At 40.9% G+C, this 24,758-nt stretch overlaps 1 protein-coding gene across 5 annotated transcripts in view; it reads left to right on the plus strand.

Moving 5' to 3' along the window:
- The first annotated feature begins 458 nt into the window (after positions 1 to 458).
- Positions 459 to 24,758, plus strand: part of TRIM36 (tripartite motif containing 36) — a 36,046-nt gene continuing 11,746 nt past the window's right edge. Inside the window, exons 1-5 of one of the 5 annotated variants that reach the window (XM_081132544.1) lie at positions 459 to 528; positions 10,836 to 11,070; positions 15,463 to 15,492; positions 19,695 to 20,020; positions 23,007 to 23,153. In XM_081132544.1, coding sequence (XP_080988670.1) covers positions 466 to 528; positions 10,836 to 11,070; positions 15,463 to 15,492; positions 19,695 to 20,020; positions 23,007 to 23,153 — 801 coding nt within the window. In that variant the 5' untranslated portion in view covers positions 459 to 465. Of the gene's footprint in view, positions 529 to 8,419; positions 8,768 to 10,835; positions 11,071 to 15,462; positions 15,493 to 19,676; positions 20,021 to 23,006; positions 23,154 to 24,758 lie in introns of those variants that run through there. The other 4 variants (XM_081132547.1, XM_081132545.1, XM_081132546.1 and 1 more) reach the window with 4 other exon arrangements.

The raw sequence follows: 24,758 nt of genomic DNA on the forward strand, positions 1-24,758 counted from the left end.
CCTTCCCGGGCATCGGATAAAGCGACGCTTTAACCGCTCAGCGGGTGCGGGCGCCGCGCCGGGCGCAGCCCCGCTTTTGTGCTGGTGTTTGTCTCGGCGGCGGGGGGACGCGGGCGGGAGGCGCGGGCGCGACCCCCGGGAGGCGGGGCCTCGGCGCGGGCCCGCGGGGCGTGGATTTCGCCGCCGCCTCCGCCCTCGTTTGTTCTGTTGCTTCGCCCAGAGCTGACCGCTTCTCCCGGCCCGAGCCCACCGGCCCCTTGCTGCCCAGGAGCCCTAGATGGCCTGGCTCCCACCCGGCCCCGCCTTTTGCTTGCCCCGCGTTCTCGTTTTGCCTCTTTAACAGCGCACTGGCGGGGCGCTTGGCAAAAGAGACGGAAAAGCAGAGAAAGAGAGAGAGGGGGAAAAAAAAAGCACAAATTCGATGCACCTGCCTCGGCCCTCCAGAGTTCGTGAAGGGTCGAAACTATGTCTGAGTCGGGGGAGATCAGTGAATTTGGCTACATCATGGAATTGCTAGCCAGAGGCAAGGTAAGGGATGGGGCGCGCGCGCGGCGGCCTGGGCCCCCACTTCGGGCACTACCTGGCCGCTGAGGTTTGGGCGCCCCGCTCCATTCCTGGGCGGGGGCTGGGCTCAGCCCGGGCGTCCCAGCGGCTGCAGAATGCAAAGTAGCTGCCTTTTCTTTATGACCCGGCATCTCTAAAATGTGTCAACGGGGAGTTTCCAGCGTGTTTGGGGCCAGCTGGATGGCGAGGGGCGAACGCTCAGCTTGCGGAGATGGGGAGGAGGGCCGGGCGTTGGCAAGGGGTGCGCTCCTGGACGCACCCAGGGCTGCGCAGGCCTGGTGACTTCGAGTGGGTCAGTTCGGCTGTCCGGGCACGGAGGGCGGAGGGAGGGGCTGAGGAGGCGAACTCTGGGGAGCAGGATCGGCTTGAGCATGAAGTCCGACTGTGCGGCTGGTCAACAGGGCAGAACCCTTGACCAAGACGCCGAGGCGTTTTCACCTTCCTTCCAAGTCCTTAGCCGCTGCCCCAGGCGCAGAACCTTTCGAGCCGGCTTCCTCTGGTGGGTGGGGGAGAAGAGAAAGAGCCGGGTTTCAGCCGCGCACCTGTCCTGGAGCCGGTTCCAAATCAAGGCTGGCGCTGTCGGTGGCGCCCGAGACCACGCCCTCGGCCCGGCCGGCGGCGCCGCGCCCGGCGGAAAGCCTTTCGGGAAGCCCGGCCCCACGCTGCGCGCGAGAAACTGCCCGGGAGGCTCCTGAGTGGTTTGCAGGGGGGAGGTGTCGGGAAACGCGAAGGCCGCCCGGTGCGCAGGGATTCGCAGGCAGACACCGGCTCTGCGTTTTGCCCTCTGCACGTCGAGTTTCGAGAAGAGGGGATGGCACAGAGGAAAAGGGACTCCCTGCGCACAGTCATCAGAAAGGAGAGGGATGCTTCTGCCAGCCGGGTGTGCGCACCCGACGCTTCAGTCTCAGACCTCCCCCCCAACTCCGCGGATAGAGAGTATGGGGTCGCACCATACCCTGCGGCTGCTTTAATGCGCTTCCAGACTAAAGTTTCCCGGGCCAGCCATGCTCCTCCCTGAACTTTCTCTGCTGTTCTGCAAACAGGGAATTCGCTCATCCAAGACGGGATGCTTATGCCCGTTTTGAAGGCGGGGCTGCGGCTCCTAGCAATTGCAGCCCTAAACCATAAGTACAAATGGAAGACTCCTTTTCCACTTTTCTTCCTACCTGGGCTTCATTTTGCACTTCGAGAGGCTCCCACTCATGAGTAGGGACACCCTGGCCGGTATATCCGAGCGCCTTGTCGCCACCAGTAGCCTCCCATTGGCCACCCCCAGGCCTACGGTGCATACACAGCCCACTGCACCCTCTGCAGGATCGACACTGGGGAGGGAAGTGCAGAGGAAGTGCTGGTTCCCAGCGGGGGGGGGGGGCGCCCTCAAAAGCGCACAGCGGGGCCCTGGTGCCGGGAACTCGGGTGGGAGGGGGACCCCGGAAAGAAGGTGCCATTTGTTGATTACAAAGCAAATGGACCACTCTGAGTTGAGAGGTGAGCTTAGGCCTGTGGTGCTCAGACATTCTTAAAAGTAAGCCAGAACTGCATTAGCTGACATGCTTACCTTTAGCAGGCAAAACTTTAAATTCTGGGAGAGTAGTTCTGAGGCGGGACCCAGGGATCTGCATGTTGACACCCCAGGTGATTGTAGAGCAGACAGATAAACTTCCCATAATGGGGGAGGACAGAACCATTAGTGAACCCTTGAAACTTCCTTTAATAAAGTCAGGTAAACAAAAACAAACCTCTCAGAATTAGCTGTGTTTACCACAATGTGCCCACTGTAATGAAAAAAAATAAATAAATCAAAATAACCTCTGGTTTCATCCACTGAACTTCTTTGCCTCACTTTCTACTAGGGTCTGCAATGGGCCTGCGGCAAACACGGAGCATGCTCAGCTGACTTCCAAGGTTAGAGAGGCCGGGTGTCCCTGTAAAATCTCTGAGTTTGGGAAGCAGGCTCTGGCAGTAAGAACTTAGGACAGTTCCTCCCTCTGACTTATTTTTCTTCTTCGTGGTGATGGTGGTGTGTGTGTCAGAAGCAGCCTTCTAACCATTTGGACTCAAGCTGATCCCCTGCCTGCTGTCTTCACCAACTCCTCCCGAGAACCCCACCCCCTCAACTCCATGTAAAACCCTCACTGTGTGTGTGATTATACGGATTTGAACACTAAGTATTAGCCAAAGAATAGCAGAGCTTTGAGGTTTACTTGCTTTATTTTCTTCTGAGGAGTTAGGTTCCACTTTGTAGTTCAGGTTTGCAATGTAAAGAGTAGTGTGAGACCGGCCTAATTATACCAAGTTGGCTGAGTTAATGGAGAGCGGAGCCAGTCATCCTCTGCCCCTTTCCTCTCCCTTCCTTTCCTTCAAAGTTGAGGCCAGTGAGTTGACCATTATTTTAATTTCTTTCACTTTTCTCTGATGGCTTTAAAATTTTACAAAATTAATATATGCTTGTTCAAAATATTCAACCTTTCGAGAAAGTCTTACAGAGTAAAAAGTGGAACTTCACTCCCACCTCCAATCCACTGCCTCCCCCAGTGGCAGCAGCTTGCTGTGTCTATTTTAAATTAAATTAGCTTATTGTTTGTTCTTTGAATGTGGGAGGTGAGCCTTTCATCTTAGGGTAACCTAAAACCCACATGACAAACTGGATCAGCTTATTTTACTCTATTGTGATGATTAATATTTAAAGCACACAGTGATCTCTACCAGTGTGGTCTTTCTGCTCGGCAAACAATACACTCTAAGTATAGTTAATACCTTCGATAATTCTCAAGAGGTTTAAAAATCAATGTAAATGGAATTCCTTATATTTCACTATCAGAGAAATTTGTATTTCTGGAAGCTGCTTTTTGTTTCTTTTTTAACTTGTCTCTTTGCACTAAAAGAGAGCTTTCCAAATCTGTGGTCAATATCTATTGGTCTCTAGAATGATTTACTTGCTAATTTTTAAAAAAATCATGTTCATACACCTCTTCCCTTTACATTATTATACACTCTTCTGGAATCATATAATGAAGATTTGATGACAAAGAACACTGAAAAATTTAAATTTAGTATACCTCTTTTTATTTAGAGTATTTTACATAGTTATATTTATGTATAAATAGCCAGAGTACTTCTTGTTTCTTATAGTTCAGTAGTTACTTTAGGCACTTCCAAAGAGTACAATAGTTTGAGCAAAATCAAAGAGGCATTGTAATGTTACATTTAATTTTGATAGAGAAACAGGCAATGATTCCATTACTTGGTGAATTATTACTTTTAACTTTGAACATCTTTTAGGCACAAAAATTTCAAGCATTTTTATAAATCTAAAATTTACTTTAGAACAAGAAAATATTTATACACTGAAAGAATTAGGCTTGATAGATAGTTGCTGACAACTGAAATCTAAACTGGGTGATAATAGTAAGGTTGTGTTCACTGCAAAGTATTTTTTAACATATGTGTATGTGTGTATATATATATACATATATAAGAGGGAGAGGGAGAAAGATTGGGTAAAGTGTGTGTTATGGGGGTACGGAAGGCAAACAAGATTTAGACTGAAGCAATATAATTTGAAAATAGCCAGTTTCATAAATATCGTTGAAATTTTCCTCTGATGTTCAAAGGATAATTTGGAAAAAAGTATCTCTTAAACTACTTTGTAAAAGAATGTTGAAATGAGATCTTTTATGAAATTGTAAGTTTCATGTTTTATACTTAACCTGTGGGCAGTGCAGTAGGGATGCTGGAGTGAGACCTAGATTTGAATCTGGCTCTTTGGTATCTAATCACGTGACTTGAGGGTACTACTTAATCTGAGGGCGGAGGTGGGGAGGAGTTGTGGGTGTTGCATGTTGTCTCTGAAGGGAATTATATCTATTTCACAGGGTTATTGTAAGGCTTAAGTGAATATTTTATGCAAAGTTTCTGATACTGTTATTGGTACACAGTAGGCCCTCAATAAATGAAAGCTATTACATTTAGCTACTATGACAACAGGGTTGGGGCTTGAGACACCTTATATCCGAACTGTGATTATTAGCAAGTGGAGGTAGAGTTGCCAGATAAAATACAGGAATTCGAGTTAACTTTGAATTTCAGATAAACAACATATACTTTTTTAGTATAAGTACGTCCCATTCAATATCTGGAACATACTTATACTAAAAATTTTCATTATGTATCTGAAAATCAAATTTAATAGGGTGTTTATCTTGTTTTTATTTGCTACCCTAAGTGTAGGAATGATAACATACGGCCAAAGGGACCTGCTAACAACCTCTAAATATTACCAATGTTCAACTCAAGGTAGCTAAGTCCTTTGCCTACCAGTCGTGCAGCCAGTACATTCCTGCCATTAATGGAAAAATGTCTGCCAGAGCAGCACTGTGTTCCTCTTATCAAATTTCAAATTGTTGGTCTGGTGCTACCATTTAGCAGATAAATGCCTACTAGATTTTTATTTTAAAACAAATAAAAGCTTAGCCCTGGCAGAGTAGCTCAGCTAACGGTTGGAGCATTGACCCCATATGCCAAGGTTGGAGGTTTGATCCCTAATCAGGGTACATATAAGAGTTAACCAATAAATACATAAATAAGTGAAACAACAAGTTGGTGTTTCTCTTTCTCTCTCTAAAAATCAAGGAAAAAATTTAAAGCTAGTTGGATTTAACATTAAAAAAAAGAAAAACTTAAATGGATAAGATTAGGCTTACCAAACATTAAACATTAGTGTACAAAATGAGAGTATGGAATCATGTTAAACTAAGTGGTAAGACTCTAAGTGCTAAAGGAGTTCAGAGTAAGGGGAGCTAATCACTGAAAACTAGACTAATGAAGGAGGCTCACGATCTGCAGCTTGAAAGCTGAGTAGGACTTGGCTAGGCAATGGAAATCTGAGCTTCCTGGCTCCCTGGACTCCCTCCCCTGAGCTTGTTCCCATAGAAACACTTTATGACAGGTGAACTTGGCCTGTCAGAGGCTTGGGTCAATAATTGATAAGTGCCATGTATTGTCCCTTCCTTTTAGCAGCATAGACAATGTGTGTGCCAGTCACTGTGAAACCCTGTGATTTACTTCATTGTCATCCTCCTTACTCTCCTAAGTCCAGGACTCTTTTAATTTTGTGCCCAGGTTGTTCAGTGACTGAGGCTTCCCAACAGGGGGCAAGGCTTAGGAGTATGTGGCCACATCACCTTGTTACTTCTTGTTTAGGACATACTAACATTATGAAACCCTGGCTGTTTGATTTCAGCCCAGAGGGATTCAGAGCCAGTGGTGCCTCACAGCACTTACTGAAATATGTGCCATGGTCATTAGGACTTGACTCTGCCAGTAATTTAAACATTAGGAGTCGGTGTGGAAAGAGACCTGGTCAGTTTACTCAGTAGGGTATAGTCTAAAGGGTAACAGGCTTATATTTAAATGTCAGGTAATGAACATTAGTTGAGCCTCTGTTTTACCAAACCTGTGTCATTCCCACTTAAAAGCCTTCAAAAGCTTCCCAACATCTACAGAAAAGCAGCATGGTATTCTAGGCCCTCCATACTATAGTAGATTCATTTTGTGTTATTACAAGTTTACCTCTCTGTCCCACTCCACCCCCAAACATACAAATACATTCAAATGTACTGAGGAGAAAGGATTTATTATTAGAAATTAATAGAAATAAATATTGTCAGAAATTCTTTCTCCTCAGTACATTCATTTTAACTGTTGCATAATATTCCATGGAATGGATGTACATTATGGATGATAGAAATATAGTTTCTATAAATAAGGTCCCATTTAAGATCATTGTACACACATTTTTGTGCACACAAAAAAGTCGGTGGGAAATTTCTTAGAAGTAGAATTGCTTAGACAAGGTATAAACATTTACAATTTTTTATAGGACTTGCAAAATTTCCCTTGGAATAAACTGTCCAATCTACACAGTCACACACACACAAAACACTTTGAAAGTACTTAGTTCCCCATGTTCTTGTCGCATGTATTAACATAATTTTTAAACTTTGAGTATCTGGTGGAAAATGATATCTCATTTGAAGATTGATTTGCATAATGGAAGGGCTTTCAAATTTATTTTCAGCCAAATATTGTCTATACAAGTTTTATCTTTAGTTCGTGTTAATGGAGACTTCTAATCTCTTTTACTGTTAGGTGTTAGTTTTGGACCAAAGCACTATTTAAGTGTGCTGATATGAGATTACAGCCAGAGGGCAATTATTTGACCCGAAGACCAGTATTAAAAACAGAAACTGATTTATAATGATTTTTAATGGTTGAGCTTTTAAAAATATATGTGGGAACATGGTGTAGTACATGTTATATATAACAATTTCCCAGGCATTCGTTATTTTCCTCATTTCCCTCCTGATTAGGATACTTCAGGACCTATGGCAAGAAAGCAGCCTCAACTCCAGCAGGTGTGGCCACGCAGCAGGCTTTAATGCGGATCAGAAAGTCCAGTCATCATTTGGCAAGGCGTTCATCCCCTCTAACCTCATCTGTAAATTGAGGGTTTCCATTAAAAACAATTGCTCTGGTCCCTTGCTGTTCTTAATTCCGCCCTGCTACACGGTTGTTTAACCGCCGGGCTGGAGAAGAGGCTGCCACTGCTGACAGTGCTGCGGAAAGACAGCAGAAGTTCCCACAGCGAGAGTTCTCCCCAGTACGAGTCGGAGTGGGGAGCCTTTCAAAGCCTAACGGGGATGCTGCGCTGCAGCTCCGGGGGCCCTTCACCTCGCTGTTGAGCGCGTCCGTTTTCTCTCTCTGTTCTTAAAGACGGAATCATTTACTCGGCCGGGAAGGCAGTGGCGCGGTCTAAGGCGGCTTCCAACAATCCCAGGTTACTTTGTTTCCCATTCGCCTTGAAAACAAGATAGAAGAAACGCGCCTGAGCCTCGGCAGGTGGATTTTACAGCCCTAGTCCGGGAGCTGTTGAAGCCGCGCCGTAACCCTTGGCCCGCGCCCGCCACGTGGGTACACGGTGCTGGAGCAGCTCCGGACCCGCTGTCGCGGTTCCCCTGCGCCCCGTCCCCGGGGGAGCGGGAGCACCGCAGAGCAGCTGCGGGGGCGGAGGCAGGGCGCTGACATCAAGCGGGGCAGGTGCTCCCTTGCCGCTTTCTCTTGAATTCAGTTCCTGCCCATCGTCTGGGAGAGGGACTTCTATGTGGTCTGTCCCCGCGCCACTTGGCAAGAACGTGTCGTGCGTTTGGAAAAGCAGAAGCAAAAAGCGGAATATGAGTGGTTGGTGACCAGCCAGGGACTGTGAGGTTCACCCTCTGAATCCGCCCGGAAGAGAAGGAGAGCGGGGCGGGGAGAGGGACCCACTAGGGGAACCCCCAGCTAGGGGTGGGGTGGGCGAAGTCTTGCCTAGGTCGCCACCGCGGCACGGGGTTCTGCGGGGCTGGGTGCGACCGCACAGGCCCGCCCGCGCCTCGCCGCCCCTGTCTAGAGTCAGGAAAAGTGACTTGTCTGTGATGCTCGGTGCCGCGCTTTACCAAAGAAAAGGGAAAGCAAAATGAAGCACAGCGGGGCCACGGGGCCAGGAGCGAGGGCTGCAGTGCGCTGCGCCGCAGCGCCCCGCCCCGCCCCGCCCCGCCCCGCCCCGCCCCGGCGCTGCCCTCCGCCGCCGCGCCCTCGCTTCCTCCCCTCCCGGGCTTCCTAGCCCCGCGGGGGGCGACCACCGCCAGCCCACCAGCCCACCAGCCCTGGAGGAGTGAGGGGCGGAGGGGGCGGGACCCCACTGCGCGCCACACCTCCGACCTGCTTCCCAGTCCCCTCGCAGCCCCCAGCCCGCCCGTAGCCCCTCCTCCTTTGTGCGGTGGGCGCTGTTGCCCCGGTGACGGCGCCGCCCCGCCCCGGCCCCGCCCCTCCGCGACGCCCGCGCCCGGGTCTCGGCGCGGCCGCACGCCCAGCTGCAGTCTGCAGGAGCCGCCGCCGCCGCCGGCCGCGCCGCGAGTTTCCGGGGCCGCGGCAGGGAGCCAGACTCCTCTCTGCGCCCGTGCTTTCGTCCGCCCTGGCCTCTGGTCGCGTCGTTCCGCCGGCGGGCTCGGCTGACCCGCTCGCCCTCCGGCCCCCAGCCGAGGCTCCTGACCGGCGCAGGGGCCCGCCCACCAGCCCCTGCCCGGCGCTCGTCTGCCCATTGGGACCCTGCTGTTGATGACACCTGCGCAAGGCGACCATGGAGGGGGACGGTTCAGACTCGCCGGTGAGCGGGGCAGAGGAGCGGCGCCCACGCCTCGACGGCGGGCGCCTGGGCCGCGCTCTCCCTCCGCGCTCGGCTGGGAGGGAGCCACTATTCCGGAGGAGCGTAGGCTGCCGTGCGGCGGCCCCGCTTCCTCTTCTCCTTCCCCGTCCCAGGCCGGTTCCGCAGCCCGCTGCGCCCCCTTTCCACTCCTCGGAGGATCGGACCCCGCGTCACCTGGGCCCGAAAGGGGGCGCCGCTCGGCGCAGTTACCGCCCATGCGGGCACCTGGGGGAATCCGGGCGGGGCTCTTTAATGGGGTTCGGGCTGTAGAATGAATTCGCGTTAGGGAGCCTGGTGCCCGCCGCCCTTTGTCCGGGAGCGCGGTGGGGTCGCGCTGGAGTCCGGGCCCCCCGCGGGCTCGGCCCCGCCCGCCTCGCCTCGGCCGCGAGCTGGGGCTCCTCCCGGCTCTGCTGCCCGGAGGACGGGCTCGCCTCGCAGCTGGCGGGGTACCGGTGGCCTGGGAAGGGCCGGGTAGGCAGCTCTTCAGAACTTGCTAGTGTTCCGTCGAACCTCATTTATTTTGGAACAGCTTAACTGTGGAAACCGCCACATCACATTTCTCTTAATCGGATTGTTTCCCCTCAATGAATGTAAAATGAACATTAATTTATCTTCTGGGTAAAAATTGCTTTATGTACATCGTGCTTAAAAAGCTTATGTACTGCTTTATGTAAACCTCCCATTAAAATGGGGTGTGAGCACCTATTTTGGATATTCAGGACAATATTTTCCTTTGAATTGTCAATTTCCTTGGAAATGAGATAGGATGCAAATATTCCGTATTCTTTGATGTGAGTTGTGAGGTGTGGCTGTCTTCTAAATTTACTCAAATTACGACACAATGTGGGGCTTTTCATAAATACAGGGTGGGGCAAAAGTAGGTTTACAGCTGTTCATATGGAAATAATACAATAATTAATAAATAATAATACAAGAATAAACCCCGTTTTATGTATTGACAGCTGTAAACCTACTTTTGCCCCACCCTGTATTTATTGAGTGATGCGGCAAGAAACGCTACAAAGACCCATTGAGCCAGTTGGCTGTAGTGACACTGTCAGGGATTAAAGCACTTTGTGTCACTTTAGGGGGAATAGTATAGCATACATTTTTATTTAATTAAAATAAGTGACTTAATTCAATTGTAATTTTCTGTGTATTTTCAGTAGTTGAAGTGATTTTCAAGGCTACGAGTACTTTAAAGTTGAACTATCACTAAAATTGCAGGCATTCATAGCCCTTGAAGTTTGACATACATGGGGGGGAAAACTGAATAGGGAAAGGATGGGAAAACTGGTATGAGGTTATAAAACCTTTTTAGTTGTGATAAGAGTATAAATGTTTTTCACTGAAAATAGTGCAAGCTCGTAGCAGTGAGAGCATTTATTATGGTGTCTTCTAATCCTCTACATCCATTCAATATTTATCAAGTGCTTTTAAGATAACTGCTTTGATATTGCAGTATGAGAACCTCAAGCATTTTACCTACATTACAGTTGCAGCATATGAAAAATGGTCACATTTAATGTAAAAATTGCTGATAATTCAGCTTGACAGTAGGTTTCAGGTAAGGTTCCATGTACGTACTGGCTAACCTAGTTTTGACCAGCTCTTGTTATTTGCTACTCACAGTTAATGTGCTGAATAGGAAAACAGCTATATTCTTAATTTTTATTAAAGTAATCTGCTTTTAGGATTTCACTGAAGTCCTAAGTCAGTAAATTAGTGATGGTTTGAATAACTTCATAATGGATGAAATATTATGCTTCCCTAATATTTTCTACTAATTTTTCTCATTCTTCAGTTTTTACCGTCTCACGTCACTTCAGTTCTTGGCTATTGGGTGTTGAGAAGGGGGTTGATGGTATAGTATGTCATAGCCAAAAAGGAACTACAGATTTAAAAAAAATCTGTTTCTTAATTCTTTTTGGAAAGGTAAACACATGTACTTCTATAAGTGGTATAAGCATGTTACTATATTTACCCACTAAGAGTCTTTGATTCTGATTTCTCTTTCTTCCAATTTAAGGTTACCATTAAGAATATTGAAAGAGAGCTCATTTGCCCAGCATGCAAGGAGCTGTTTACCCACCCGTTGATTCTCCCTTGTCAACATAATATTTGTCATAAGTGTGTGAAAGAACTCTTACTGACACTTGATGATTCATTCAATGATGTGGGATCAGACAACTCCAATCAGAGCAGTCCTCGACTTTGGGTCACCTCCCCAAGCTTGGATAAAATTGACAGGATTAACAGACCAGGTATGTGGTAGAACACTGGGGTCAGGGAATTTCATTGATAACTGGAAGGGAAATTATTTTTGTCGTTTTCAGAGTTCATCTTTCCAGGTGAATAAATTAAAACTGTAGTTTTACAGGAACCGTTCCCCCTTTTAAAATGCCAAAATGAACTCTAATTGTCTTTTGGTATGCACTTAAAGTTGAATATTGAACGCCAATTTTGTGTTAAAACTTATTAACTGTGTGCATTTTAGGTGGTGTTCTTGCCCTGTGATATCCTTTACCTGAGGGATAAAGTAATGGACTACTGAAGTACTTACTAGGGAAACATCTGTATGTGGTAATATGTACATAAATATGCAGAATTGAGGGATGAGACTACATAGTGACTAATCCTAAAGGATTTTTTGAAGGGAATAATTTGGTATTTTATTCCACCTGAGGATTTTATTTTCTTCAGCCACTTTTTCCCCATTGATTTTGAGAAAGAGTGGGAGGGAGAGGGGGAGAGAGAGAAACATCTATGTGAGAGAGAGACATCGATTGGTTGCCTGTCCATTTCTTCCTCTTACAGTATAGGAGTAACTTTTTAATCTTGTGCGAAAACTTTTCTTATCAGAAAAGAATCTCTCCTTATTTACATTTTAGGGAATGTAATCTTTTTTGGTCCATGCTAGGTGTGATATGGAGTCTCCCTGGGCGATGTTTATGTCTTTGTGCTCCATCAGAGAGTGGATAAGAGCAGAGCAGATTTGTTGTAAGACTAGTATTGTGCTATTTAAAAAACATGTATTTTTCTTTAAATGGTAATCACTAAGACATTTTGCACATATAAAAATTATATATATACAGTCATGCTGCCTAACGACAGGGATACATTCTCAAATCCCTCATTAGGTGTTTTAGTGGTTGAACATCACTGAGTGTGCTTAACACAAGCCTACTGCACATCTGGGCTATATGGTAGAGCCTACTGCTCCTAGGCTATGGGCCTGTACAACATGTTACTGTACAAAAGAACAGCAGATTAAATCAAACACACGAGATAATGATGCTATCAAGACACGGAAAACAAGATGCAGTATATGAGGCTACTGCTGGTGTAAAACTGCATGCTGTTTTACAGGAAACTTTTTTTTATAAGCAGAAAGAGTACACTCTAAAATAATGATAAAAAATATAGTACAATAAATACACAAACCAGTAACATAGTCATTTATTATCATCATCAAGTATTATGTCCTGTACCTAATTGTATGTACTGTACTTTTATGTGACTGGCAGTAGGTTTGGTTACACACCAGTGTCACCACAAACACATAATGTGTTGCACTACAGCGTTAGGATGGCTATGATGTCACTAAATGATAGGGATTTTTCAGTGCCATTATAGTCTTATGGGACCACTGTCTGTGTGTGGTCTGTCACTGATCAGACTGTCTTTATGCAGCTCTTGACTGTATACAAAAAAGGGAGCATTATGTAACTGGGAGTGCAGGGACTATGAGGTTGGAGAGGGATATTATGCTCATTGTGAAGTCATCACTTTTGTTCCCATCCTTGCTGGGAAACTGGCGCACTGAGGAGGGGAAGAAAGTAACAGCCTGAGATTATCCTACCAGATAAAACTTGATATTCTAGATCCTCATTGGCTAATTAGGGACCCCTGCTTGATTGACCAAGGAAAATTTACTTTTTGTATGCTAATATTTAGCACAGACCATTAAAAGGAATTTTAGTTGTGTGCTAGTATTTCTAATTATAATTCGATTGTGCTTATATATGTATTTTATGAAATCCTGTATTTTTATGTAGGCTTCTAATCTTAACACTTGTTTAGTTTTTACATGTGATTAATATGAAGTAGGAATGAAATATAGTGAACTGTTTCTGTTTCCAGGAATTTACCTAGCATAGTATTCAGTAGATGTTTAATAAATATGTGATGAGTGAATATTAAGGGACAAACCCTCTGCTGCAAGATTTGTTCAAAGCATGCCATACAGCTTATATTCAGTAATAATGGCATTCTTGCCAGAACAGGAGATCTAGATCAAACATAGAATTACTGAGATGTTCCTCCCTCTTCTTTAGGAAGAACTTATTAAGTTGGATTATGTCCTGAGGGAGGAATTTAGAAAGCTTTTCTCTGAAGAACAGTTACAGGAAATAAGAAGAGACGACTGCAAAATTTAATGGCTGTCTTATAGAAGAGAACAGTACACTGGGCATCTTCACGGCAAAGGTGTCAGATTAAGGAGTATGTGAATATGTAAAATAGGAAGGCAGATTTCAGTTTAATGTGAGAGAAAACAAACACCTAAGGCTGTCCAAAAATAAAATGGGCTGCCTACTTTTTTGCCAGATCACTGTCACTGGAAGTGTTTAAATTAGAGGTCAAATTTAGATGCTGCAGGGGCCAAATAGGTACATTAATAAAGCAAGCTCCATAAGCTCTTTTATTTTACTTCTTTGATATAGGCATAGAGACAATAAATATTTCATTTTCTCATTAACTCAGCTATAAGAAAACCCGCAGCCCAAGTGTCAGCAGCCACCTCTCTCTAGGCCCACCCTGTTGGAGACAGTGGGCGTGGTTTGGGACTGCGGAGACCAGAATGGATGCCTTGTCTAAAGGAGCAGTCGCCATTTGGCACTCATGAATTATCATATGGATTTGGGGGCTCCAGATTGTCAGATTCACAGTTTCCCCCACCCAAGAAAAAACTGATAGTGGTTTTGATGCAAGGTCTGTTTTTTAAATGTTGGCAGTCGATTCAGATTATTTAAAAACACCATGCCAGCTCAACGTAAGGTCAAGAGTGGCCAAAACACATCTTTGACTGACCCATCCAGCTTTTGGGCCATCAGTGTTTGGAGTCTTTGTTTTAAACAATGGATGGGTAAGCATTGTTTGCAGATATTGTAGAGGAGATTTCTGCCTTGGGTGGTGGGTCAAGCCAGTTGTTATATCATCTTCTATGTATTCTCCACAACTGAAATGCTGTGCCTTTTTGAGTCCCAGTTGCATTCATTCATTTGCCAAATATTTAAGTTACCTGCTAGTTATGAGATATGGCTAAATGCTGAAGAGTAATGAAAAACATAGACCTTCCCTCTTTTTTGTTTTTTCAAGAAGCATATAGCCTAAGTAGAAAGAGCTTCATAAGAGATGCAATAACACAATCCTTCATAAAGAGCGTAAAAGTAAGTAAGTTAATAGATACAGATAGAGCACTTAGAGGGTGAGAACGCTCCAAGCATAATATCCAGTCCTGGAGGTTTTTAGCAAATGAATGCAAATTTTAGGGTTTCCTACCTCATGATAACCAGTTTTAAAATAGTTATACTCCATTTATGGGGTATTTGGATAGCTTCAAACATAAACTCATGGGTAAGTAATATTCCCTTTTTTTCTGGCAGGTTTTTTTTTTTTTTAAATTTTTCATCATTTAGACATGCTTAAGAATGAAACCAGAGACCCTGTTCTGAGTAATTGGTGTAGGAGCAATAGAATTCTAAAAATTAGTTTTGCCATTGGTTTAATAAAGGGGTTAATTAGACCTGGACTGTCCCCACGTGTGGCTGTGGAGCACTGAAATGTGCTAGTCTGTATTGAAATGTGCTGTAAGTGTAAAATATACACTGGAGTTTAAACACCTAGAATGAAAAAAGAATATAAAACATCTCTCTATAATTTTATATTTAATAGTATTTTGGATATATTGGATTAAATAACATGTGTTATTAAAATGAATTTCACCTGTTTCTTTTTTATCTGGCTGTTGGGAAATTTAAAAAGATGTACGTGGCTTATACTTTTGGCTCTCCTTTGCTAGCACTGCATTGGAGATTTGACAGATTTTAAAAATAAAAGGTGCCTTGAAAGGGGAGTAAGATTTGTGGATATAAACATAGCATATTCAATTATGTAAAAATGAAGGAGCTATATTACTGTACATTTTGGGTCATATATATGTAAACTTTCCCCTCTATTTTGTATTTTTTTTCTGTTAGCAAGATAAAGTTGATTTTAGTAATGTTTATTTACAGTGTTATTTACACCAGTAAAAAAAAAAATCAAACAAAAAAAATGCTTGGTTTTACTTTGTATTTTCAGTGGTTACCAGAAATGTGGTTGTTTTAAAAATACAACAATAATAAAATCTGTAAGATAAAGTGCAGTCTTTTAAGTGCTGCACCAGTAATGTTTAATTCTGAACTCTAACATAAGCTTGATGAATGTTTTATAGTGATGGCTTCATAAATATCATGTGTACCAGGAAAAACACATTTTTTTACTGTTAACTCAATAATTGTGTTATGTGCAGAACAGTTACTGCTTTATCTTTTGTTAAGTTGTGAACCTTCTTTCTTAAATTCTAAATCTAGCTTTCTGTTCATTGTTCACAGCATCACAACGGAGATCTTTGGGGTGGAGAGGTAGAAAATGCTTTATCGCTTGTGTGGCCGCAGGCAGTATAGCGTTAGATTTAAATTAAATAACCTTGTGTAGATAAAATTTTAAACATCAGTGGTCAAGTCTTCAAAATTTTGTGGAAAGTGAACAAATTGGGCTGAAATGACTTAAAGGTCAACAGGACTAAATTTCCAAGCAGGTTCTGATGTTTTCACAGGGAGCGCTGATTATTAGTGCTCGCATTTTGTCAATATACATGACAAGATATTTTTTAAGAAAATGACGTACCTCTGTTAGCTTTTTATTTATTTATTTTTTAGGTTTACTTTAAAACATTTCTTATTTACAGATGTCCCCCATTCCCTCCTCCCTTAAAAAAAAAATCATTTATTAATCCTTTTAGCATTTATTTATCCTTTATAGTTGAACAAAGCTGTGTTAACAGCCATATTGCTACCTTGGGGAGGTTAACTAAGCTTTCTTCTCTTCTGTATTTAAAAATTTGCTTAAAGAAGTTGATAATTTTTGTAGTTAAAAACATAGTCTTTGCTTGTTTTATGCATATGGTGTCTTTTATTTGTTAACGTTTTAAAGTATTTGAGTTGTAACATAGAAGTCATACCCATTTGTGGGTAAATAATGTACACTGCTTTTTTAGACTTTCTGAAGTATTTGGTTTTGTGTGAAAGATGGGCTAACCTATCTTATTTTTAAAAAGAGTTTTTTTACTCCAGTTGACCTTTAAAGTAAAATTGGCTACTTTTTTTGTGAAATGCTGGTGATACCTTATATCTTATTGGAGAAAATAAACATCTGAAATGTTACCCCTTTTCTGTCTTCCTTACCTTCCTCTAGATGCCTTGATTTAAAAATTTTATAGTCACCTCTAGAATACACGTGTAATCTATTCTCTTACAGGCTTTAATGAGTCCCTGAGAATTTTAAATATTGAAATTTAGCAATTAGGAGGAAAGATAGGAGCAATTTGCTTTTTAAAAGTTCATTGCTTATTACCTGTTTTTGATTAAGGCAGTAGTTGAGAAGAAACGTTTTGCAAGTTGAAAATACTAATAATCCTCAAAAAAATAACTGGTAGGAATCAGGTAGTCAGAATGTGTGAAAAGAAACATTAAGGTGGCAGTATATTACATCAGTCCATTGCCAAACACCAAGAAGCCCAATGTAAATGTCCAGTGTGTGGAGAGGTAGTCCACTGCCTGCCAGGTGGTACCAGTGGGGAAATTGTTTCTAGCCAGAATGTGGAGGGGATGCAGCTAGCAGAGTTTTTGAACATGTTATGAATTGACTCTCTTTGTTTTCAGATACTCTTCTTTTCTCTTTGATATGTAAATGGTAAAACATATGACTGAACGCTGACTTTTGGGGGGATTTGCTATAAACCATTTTGAAGAACTTTTGGAGTCTTTATTTTTAAGTTGTATTGATTTGTACTTGATTAATTTGGTTTTGAGCTAAAGGTATATGGGGAAAAGAATAGACTCTGCAAGCCAACAGTATTCAAATCACTTGCGTATATTATTGGCCCCACAAATGCAGTTTGACATAACATTGCATTGGTTGGCCTACATTGCTTCTTTACCTTTCTAAGCCATTCTTTTTTTCTATCTTCTTTTTTTTTAAGTTTCTTTATCTTTATTGTTGAGAATATTACAGATGTCCCCTTTTTATCCCCACTGATCCCCTCCGCCCCACATCCATCCCACCCCCAGGCCTTCCCCACACCAACGTCTGTGTCCATGGGTTATGCTTATTCATTATATCATGCTATTGAGAAGCATTATCCAATGGAAATTTCTGCAATCATGGAAATGTTTGACCCTGCCACCATACAGTATGGTAGTCACTAGCCACATGTGGCTCTTGAGAATTTGAAATGAATTAAATTTAATTTCAATAGTCACATTTGGCTAATGGTTACTAACTATATTAGACAGCACAGCTATAGAGAGTAAAAAGTTGACTTTATTACATTTTGTTCTTAGTTCCACGTGATTTTTTTCATTAGATTTACTTCCCAGAATATCCTTAGATGTTCTTATTGCCCTGAACATATATTCTGTTGTTTGCTTTTATGAAAACAATAATAGAAGTATAAGACAGATGAAATAAAATATATCAGTTCTTAAGCATTTTTTTTTTTTTAAATTGAGAGCTTTTAAGATCTGTTTAGAAAAATAGACAAGATAATATTGGTCTTCTTTAAGAAGTTTAGTATGATGCTTTACACTTTATTTTTATTATAAAAATAAGTTAAAAGAGGTTTACAGAAAAGGGATAAAACTTTTTTTGAAATTGCCCAAATCTGGGTGTCACCAGTGTACGTTAAAGCATGATTTTGTTGTCATGAGTCAGTTTTGTTTTATCCCATTGCTTAATTGATCACAATCTTCAATTCATAAAACTAGTAATAATCCATTTTAAAAAAATTCATGAGATTAGTTAACCATTTTAATTTCTGTCACCTAGTTCATGTGTGGAAGCATGCAAGTAAAATGTGAATTTCCATTTGTTTAAACTTGACCACTGCACTGTATCACTTCCAGAATTATTTGGCTTGTTTTTTCACTAAGTGAAATTTTCATTGGCATGTGTTTTAAAAACAGCTTTGCTGCTTATTTCATTATATGCCTGCTGTGTTATAAAACAGATTGCATGTTTTTAGAATTAGTATAAGAATATATTTTATGTAGAATTTTCAGATTTTTATGGGGCAGCTGCTTTTTGTATGCTATTTTGGTGTGTGTTTAAAAATATAAAGGTTAAAATATCTTTAAATGGAGATATTAAAAATATTCTGCATCTTTTTACATAAGTAGCTTTTGGGTCCCAATGCCATCTAGCATGTTGTAAAGTCACTTTAAGTGAATAATATTGTAAACTGATTGCCACATATTACCTGTACAATATCTTGCCAGACATTTTTAAGACAGTATTTTCAGTGATGATAGGAATGTGCCAAGGTAACATTAATATAGCTGTTTAAAGACCTTTTCTAAATGTGGTGTACTAAGTTTAACCATTCATTTTTGATACTAGATACGTGGTGGTATGAAAGAAGGCTGTAGTTTAAGAAGTTTATGTTTATTTTTAGGTAGTTATTTTGTGGGCAACCAAGATTACATACTCTAAGAATAGATTTATAAATAAGATGAGGGACTATAGTATGCATGCACCTATGTTAAATGGACAACCCCGGATTCTTGTGAACCTGTGGGTAAGGACTGTCATGTCTTGGTTTTTTGATTTGTTAAAGTCAGGACAATACTGAATGGAAGTGTGATGTTTAAGGTCATTGTGTTGTGTATATATTGTAAAATTATTTGTAATACTTCTTGGGTAACTTTTGGCTAACTGAATTAAGTAACCTTAATGATTCTTTTTTTCAGGTCATAAGAAGATACTAAATGGTTGGTCCCTCTTAAAGTCACTAGATTTTAGGTCTATGAATGAGCTTTTCACTCTTTATAGATTGAACTCAATTAACTAATGATTTTGCCTACTGAATTTTCCCAGATAAAACAATACTACAGAGGGAACCCTTTGTTGCAGTGGTTCTTAACAATTTTGTTGTCACACAATCCTTTGAGACTCGAATAAAAGCTGTGGATTATTTAACTGGAAAATATGCGCAGGGGTATATATTTGCAAAATTTGCATATAATTTCAAATAGTTTGCAAAACTATTTGGATCTCTTTGGAGCCTATTCATGGAACCCCAGTTTGAAGACTCCTGCCTTTTTATGTATGAATCACTTATCGCACAGTCAATGCTGTGTCCATTTAAATGGAAGTCAAATTCCTTTGGATATGGTATATAAAAATAACTATAAATGTTAATTATATAATTTCAAAAGATCCTGACCCTGTGTAGTATTGTTTTATATATTTTGTCCATATATCTGTTTGATTTAAAATGGTTTTTATATGGGATTTACTATAGAATATTTTCCTTTCCTCTTTGATTTTAATAACTGTGTGATAACTTGGGTCTATCTTTTATTTACCAAGGGAAAATATATATGTATGTTTTTTAAAAAAGCATTTTCAGAATATGAATTAATTCAAAGGGAGTGTTAACACTTTGAGTGTTACAGTTTTGGAATATATTTGTAGATACATATCTTTACAAAACGTCACTCCTTTTTTCTTCATTCTATTCATTTTCCTACTGATGTAACTAAACAAGGACTTACTAATTACACAGGCTGGAAGCGCAATTCATTGACCCCTAAGACAACTACTTTTCCTTGCCCTGGCTGTGAGCATGATGTGGATCTTGGAGAGCGAGGAATCAACGGTCTATTTCGAAATTTCACTTTGGAAACTATTGTTGAAAGATATCGGCAGGCAGCCAGGGCAGCCACAGCCATTATGTGTGACCTTTGTAAACCACCACCTCAAGAATCCACAAAAAGTTGCATGGACTGTAGTGCAAGCTACTGCAATGAATGCTTCAAAATTTATCACCCTTGGGGTACTATAAAAGCTCAGCATGAGTATGTGGGCCCAACCACTAATTTTAGACCCAAGGTAAGTGAAGTTTTTATTGTTAGAATATTAAACTTAATATTAAAAGGAATTATTAATATAAAAGGAATTATTGCAAGTCCAGAATTTGACAGAAAGAAAATAATTTTAAAACCAGTATACAGAAATTAAGGCCTAGTAGTTGGAGTTATTTTTTAGTATGTTGCTCAGCATCCCCACAGGTTAGAAGGCAGTGTTATGGTTCACTCTGCTCTAGTACAGTCTAATACAACACAGTACAGGAATGTTCATAATGATAACTCTGAGTAATAGAAGGAAAGTAACCTCAGATATACTCTTTAAGATTGAAATGGTTAGGTTCTTCCAGTCAAGATGGTGGTGTAGGTAAACGTGGTACCCGCCTCCTCCCAAAAGCCTATCAAAATTACAACTAAACTACAGAAAAACCATCATTCAGAACCGCCTGAAGTCTGACTGAATGGAAGTCTTACAACTAGGGAATTAAAGAAGCCGCCACATGGAGACTGGTAGGAGGGGTGGAGACGTGGACCAGGCTGGTCCCACACCCATGTGTGGCGGATAAGACTGTCAGCTGATTACTCAGCAGAAACTTTGCAGGCCAGAAGGGGTTGGCAAGAAATATTCAAAGTGATGGAAAGCAAGGACCTACAACCAAGATTCCTCTACCCAGCAAAGCTATCACTTAGCATCAAAGGACAGATAAAGAGCTTCCTAGACGAGAAAAAGCTAAAGGAGTTCACCACCACCAAACCAGTACTACATGAAATGTTAAAGGGTCTTCAAGAACAACAAAAATCAAAAGTAGGAACAACAAAATGGCAGTAAATACATATCAGTCAACAATTGAATCTAAAAATATGAACAAGCAGAACAGAAACACTCATAGAAACAGAGGACATTTGACAGTTGCCAGATGAGATGGGGAGTTGGGGAGATGGGTGGAAAAGGTGAAGGGACTAAGAAGGACAAATTGGTTGTTACAGAATAGCCCTGGGGATGTAAAGTACAGCATAGGGAATATAGTCAATAATAACTATGTAAGGTTTTGGGTGGGTGTGAGCTTTATCGGGATGATCGCTTAGTTATGTAATGTATGATCACTGGGGTGTACACCTGAAACTAATATAATGTATGTCAACTGTAACTGAAAAATAAAGAGAAGAAAAAAAGATTAAAATGATTAAAGCTTTTGTGTTTTAAACCCATAATTGTCTGTAAGATTTGATTAGGAAACATTTTCCTGAGCTAAAATTCTATGAGTAAATAAGTGTAATTACAGCCTGATATTCTGAAGCTCATGATATACTATGTACTATCTGAAGTAGGATTTGCATTTCTTAAATATTCTGGGTAATTTCTGTAATAATGCTCAAAAGACCTTTATGTATTGCCTTCCCTGCTCTGTGACTGTAAAGCAGAATGATTTTTGGAATCTTCACTTAGACTGCTTTCTGATTTATATAGATTAAAAAACTATAATTTATTCTCTTAAGATTTTAATTCCTTACAACTTAGTTACTGTGTATGAAAATCTATTTACATTGTTGAGCATAAAACCTTTAATTTGTAATAGAAAAATGAAAAAAAATCCCAAAAGTTAATATTGAAACTGTGAGCTGAGTATTTACATTGTGTTAAATACTGTAGTTAGGGTACTGGTAGATTAAAACAAAATCTGTGCTTCCATGTTTTTGAATGACTCTTTTTTTAAACTATGTTAGTGTGGTAAGATTTATTGGGTAGTTTTCAATCCTCTGTTATATTCCTATGTCATTTTAAAGCTCAAGGTCATAGATTTTAAAAAATCTGGTGTTCAGTCTGGTGTTCTACTGTTGTTTTTAAGTTAAAAAATTTATTAATAAATTGTATCATGAAAGAACCGATGATTATTGAATAAATTATGTTAGGCTTGGGTTTTATGAGTTAAGAACTCATGAAATTTTGAGAAAAAATTTTGAGTGAAATTGCATTCTTATTTCTGTTTACAAAAACAATAAAAGGTTAATAAGAACTGAAGAAATACGAAGAGGTTATTTTGAGAAATAACCTCTATTTTTCCCCCTCTAAGTTGTTAGTGTTACTCAATATAGTAAAATTCTAAAAAGGTTATCCTGTAGAATGTTTGCCTGTAGCTTTGAGTTCTTATGATCATTCCTTGCAGAAAGCCAGACTTTATATTTTATTTTAAATGAAGTGGCTTTGAGAATTTGGGAACTTGGACATGCTAAAAAATTTGAAATCTTTTTCAGTTGTTTTTCTCCAGGACCTGCACATTGATATTAGGACTTTCATACTGTACTTTTTTTCTTTCTAAATTATCAGAGCAGTTATAGTTGCTTCAAATCTACACTATTGGAATATCATGAACACCTTTTTGATTTCATCAGCACACTAGTTTAAAGGAATCTGCCCTTCCAAATGAAAATAGTTATTTTATGTAAATCTTCAAATGTACCTTTGATGGTAGTTTCCTGAGTAAAAGAGAAATTTAACTCAGAAAAACACAATTCTAAATTTGGCCAATGTGTATGCAATTAATATGTAAAAGTAAACACGCCTGGAAGCTTATATCATAAAGTGTCCAGGAGTCTCCTAGTAGCAGATTTCCTGTGAGGATTGTGAGATCATGGGTTCTCATAAGTTATTTGTTATGCCTTATAAAAATACTGATTATGATCATTAAGAGTTGCCTAGTCAGGGTGGTCAGAGCCTTTCTCGGTTGGTTAAAACATTCTACTTAAGTCTGATAGGAATGAAATTTTCACCATCTTATCAAGTTTAGGGGAAATAACATCTACATATTGACCATTTGAAAGTGAACAATAGTAATTCTAATATAGAGAATTTTCATATGATATACCAGATGCTTTTATTTATTTTTACATTTTTATTCATTAAATGGCCTTATTTGGTGGTTTTCTAAAGCAGATCTTTGTATTTTGGGACTTTGAGTGCCTTACTGGAAGCTATAATGACCCTTAATCACATTTTGTTCTTCACTCAATAGATTTTAATGTGCCCAGAGCATGAAACAGAGAGAGTAAACATGTACTGTGAATTATGTAGGAGGCCAGTTTGTCATCTCTGTAAGCTGGGTGGTAATCATTCCAATCACCGTGTAACCACTATGAGCAGTGCCTACAAAACCTTAAAGGTAGGACTTGTTTATTTTTGGAACTAAATTTTGATTCTTTATAACTCTATTTTACTTTATGCCTTTAACTTTCGCTTTATAAAATCATGACTTGGTATGGGGTCTGTTTTACTGAAATGAGTTAACAGTGTAACTTGTTAATATATTAGGTTGTCAGGATTTCTGACTAGGTAGCCCTGTGTATACTGATGTGCTAGTCCTGAACTCTGAGGAAAGAGACAGGGGTGAAGGACACTTCATTATGATCCCCAAGTCAGCCCAGTGCCAGTGACGTTGCATGTATGTGAATGCCACACTTTGAAGGACAGTAGCTATTTTAAAACACTTGATTCTTGTTGCTTGCCTGTAGAATTAGTACAAACATTTTTATTTGTTTGTTTGTTCTGGTGGAACCCTCAAGCTACAATTGAGTTACTTCCTGTCTTTTAACCTTATACATGGCCCCCCCCCTTTTTTTAAAAATATATCTTTATTGATTTCAGAGAGAGGAAAGGAGAGGGGGAGAGAGAGAAACTTCAATGATGAGAGAGTCATTGATTGAGCCCGCAATCTGGGTATGTGCCCTGACCAGGAATCCAACCCCGATCGCCTGGATCCCAGGTCGACGCTCAACTGCTGAGCCACGCCCCGCCGGGCTACATGGCCCTTTTAAAACAGCAAAGTCAGCAGTGGTATAATGCTATTTTTTTGTGTCATTCTTTTTTATTTTAAACAATATTTTAAAAAGAAATTAATCCATATATAAGTCTACCACCCATTTTAATTTTTATTTCATTTCTAACTTTAACAATATGTATATATGCATTTTGGGCCTATATCTAATTTTTATCCATATATACAGTTTTTTTGTTTTTTTTAATCCACATCCAAGGATATGTTTTTATTGATTTTTTTAGAGAGAGAGGAAGGGGGGGAGAGAGAAACATCGATGTGAGAGAGAAACAGATCAGTTGCTTCCCATACACACCCTGATCAGAGATCAGACCCCAACCTAGGTATGTGCCCCGACTGGGAGTCAAACCCACCATCTTTTTTGTTGTGTGATGACCAACCAACTGAGCCACCAGGCCAGGGCTGTATATACAGTTTTAATAGTTTGCATTTTATATGTCTGTCTTGCTCATTTTATATGTCTTCCTTCTACATTGAGCACATGGATTACAGGTATAATTGTTCTATTATTGTCATCTGTTACTTCTGTTATCTGCGTCATTACTAGGTGAGTTTTGACCGATATTTCTTCTCATCGTGATTTGTAGTCCCTACTCCTTTGTGTGCCTGGCAGTGTTTGACTAGCTGCCAGGTACTCTACTCTTTACCTTTTTGGGCATTGGATATTTTTATATCCTACAGATATTCCTGAGTATTCTTCTGGTATGTGATTAAGTTACTTGGGAACAGTTGTTCCTCTTGGCCCTTGCTTTTAAGCTCTGTTAAGCAGGACAGAGCAACATTTAGTCCAGGGCTAATTTTAACCAGATTGTTGATATAAGAAACCTTTCTTTACTCTTCCCGCTGCCCTATGCATTTAGTCTGGCTGGTAGGGAACAGTCACTCTTTCCAGTCTTGTGTGAACTCCTGGAATTGTTCTCTCTCCTTTTGGGT

This window comes from Miniopterus schreibersii, assembly GCF_964146895.1.
Source record: "Miniopterus schreibersii genome assembly, chromosome: 3".
NCBI lineage: Eukaryota > Metazoa > Chordata > Mammalia > Chiroptera > Miniopteridae > Miniopterus > Miniopterus schreibersii.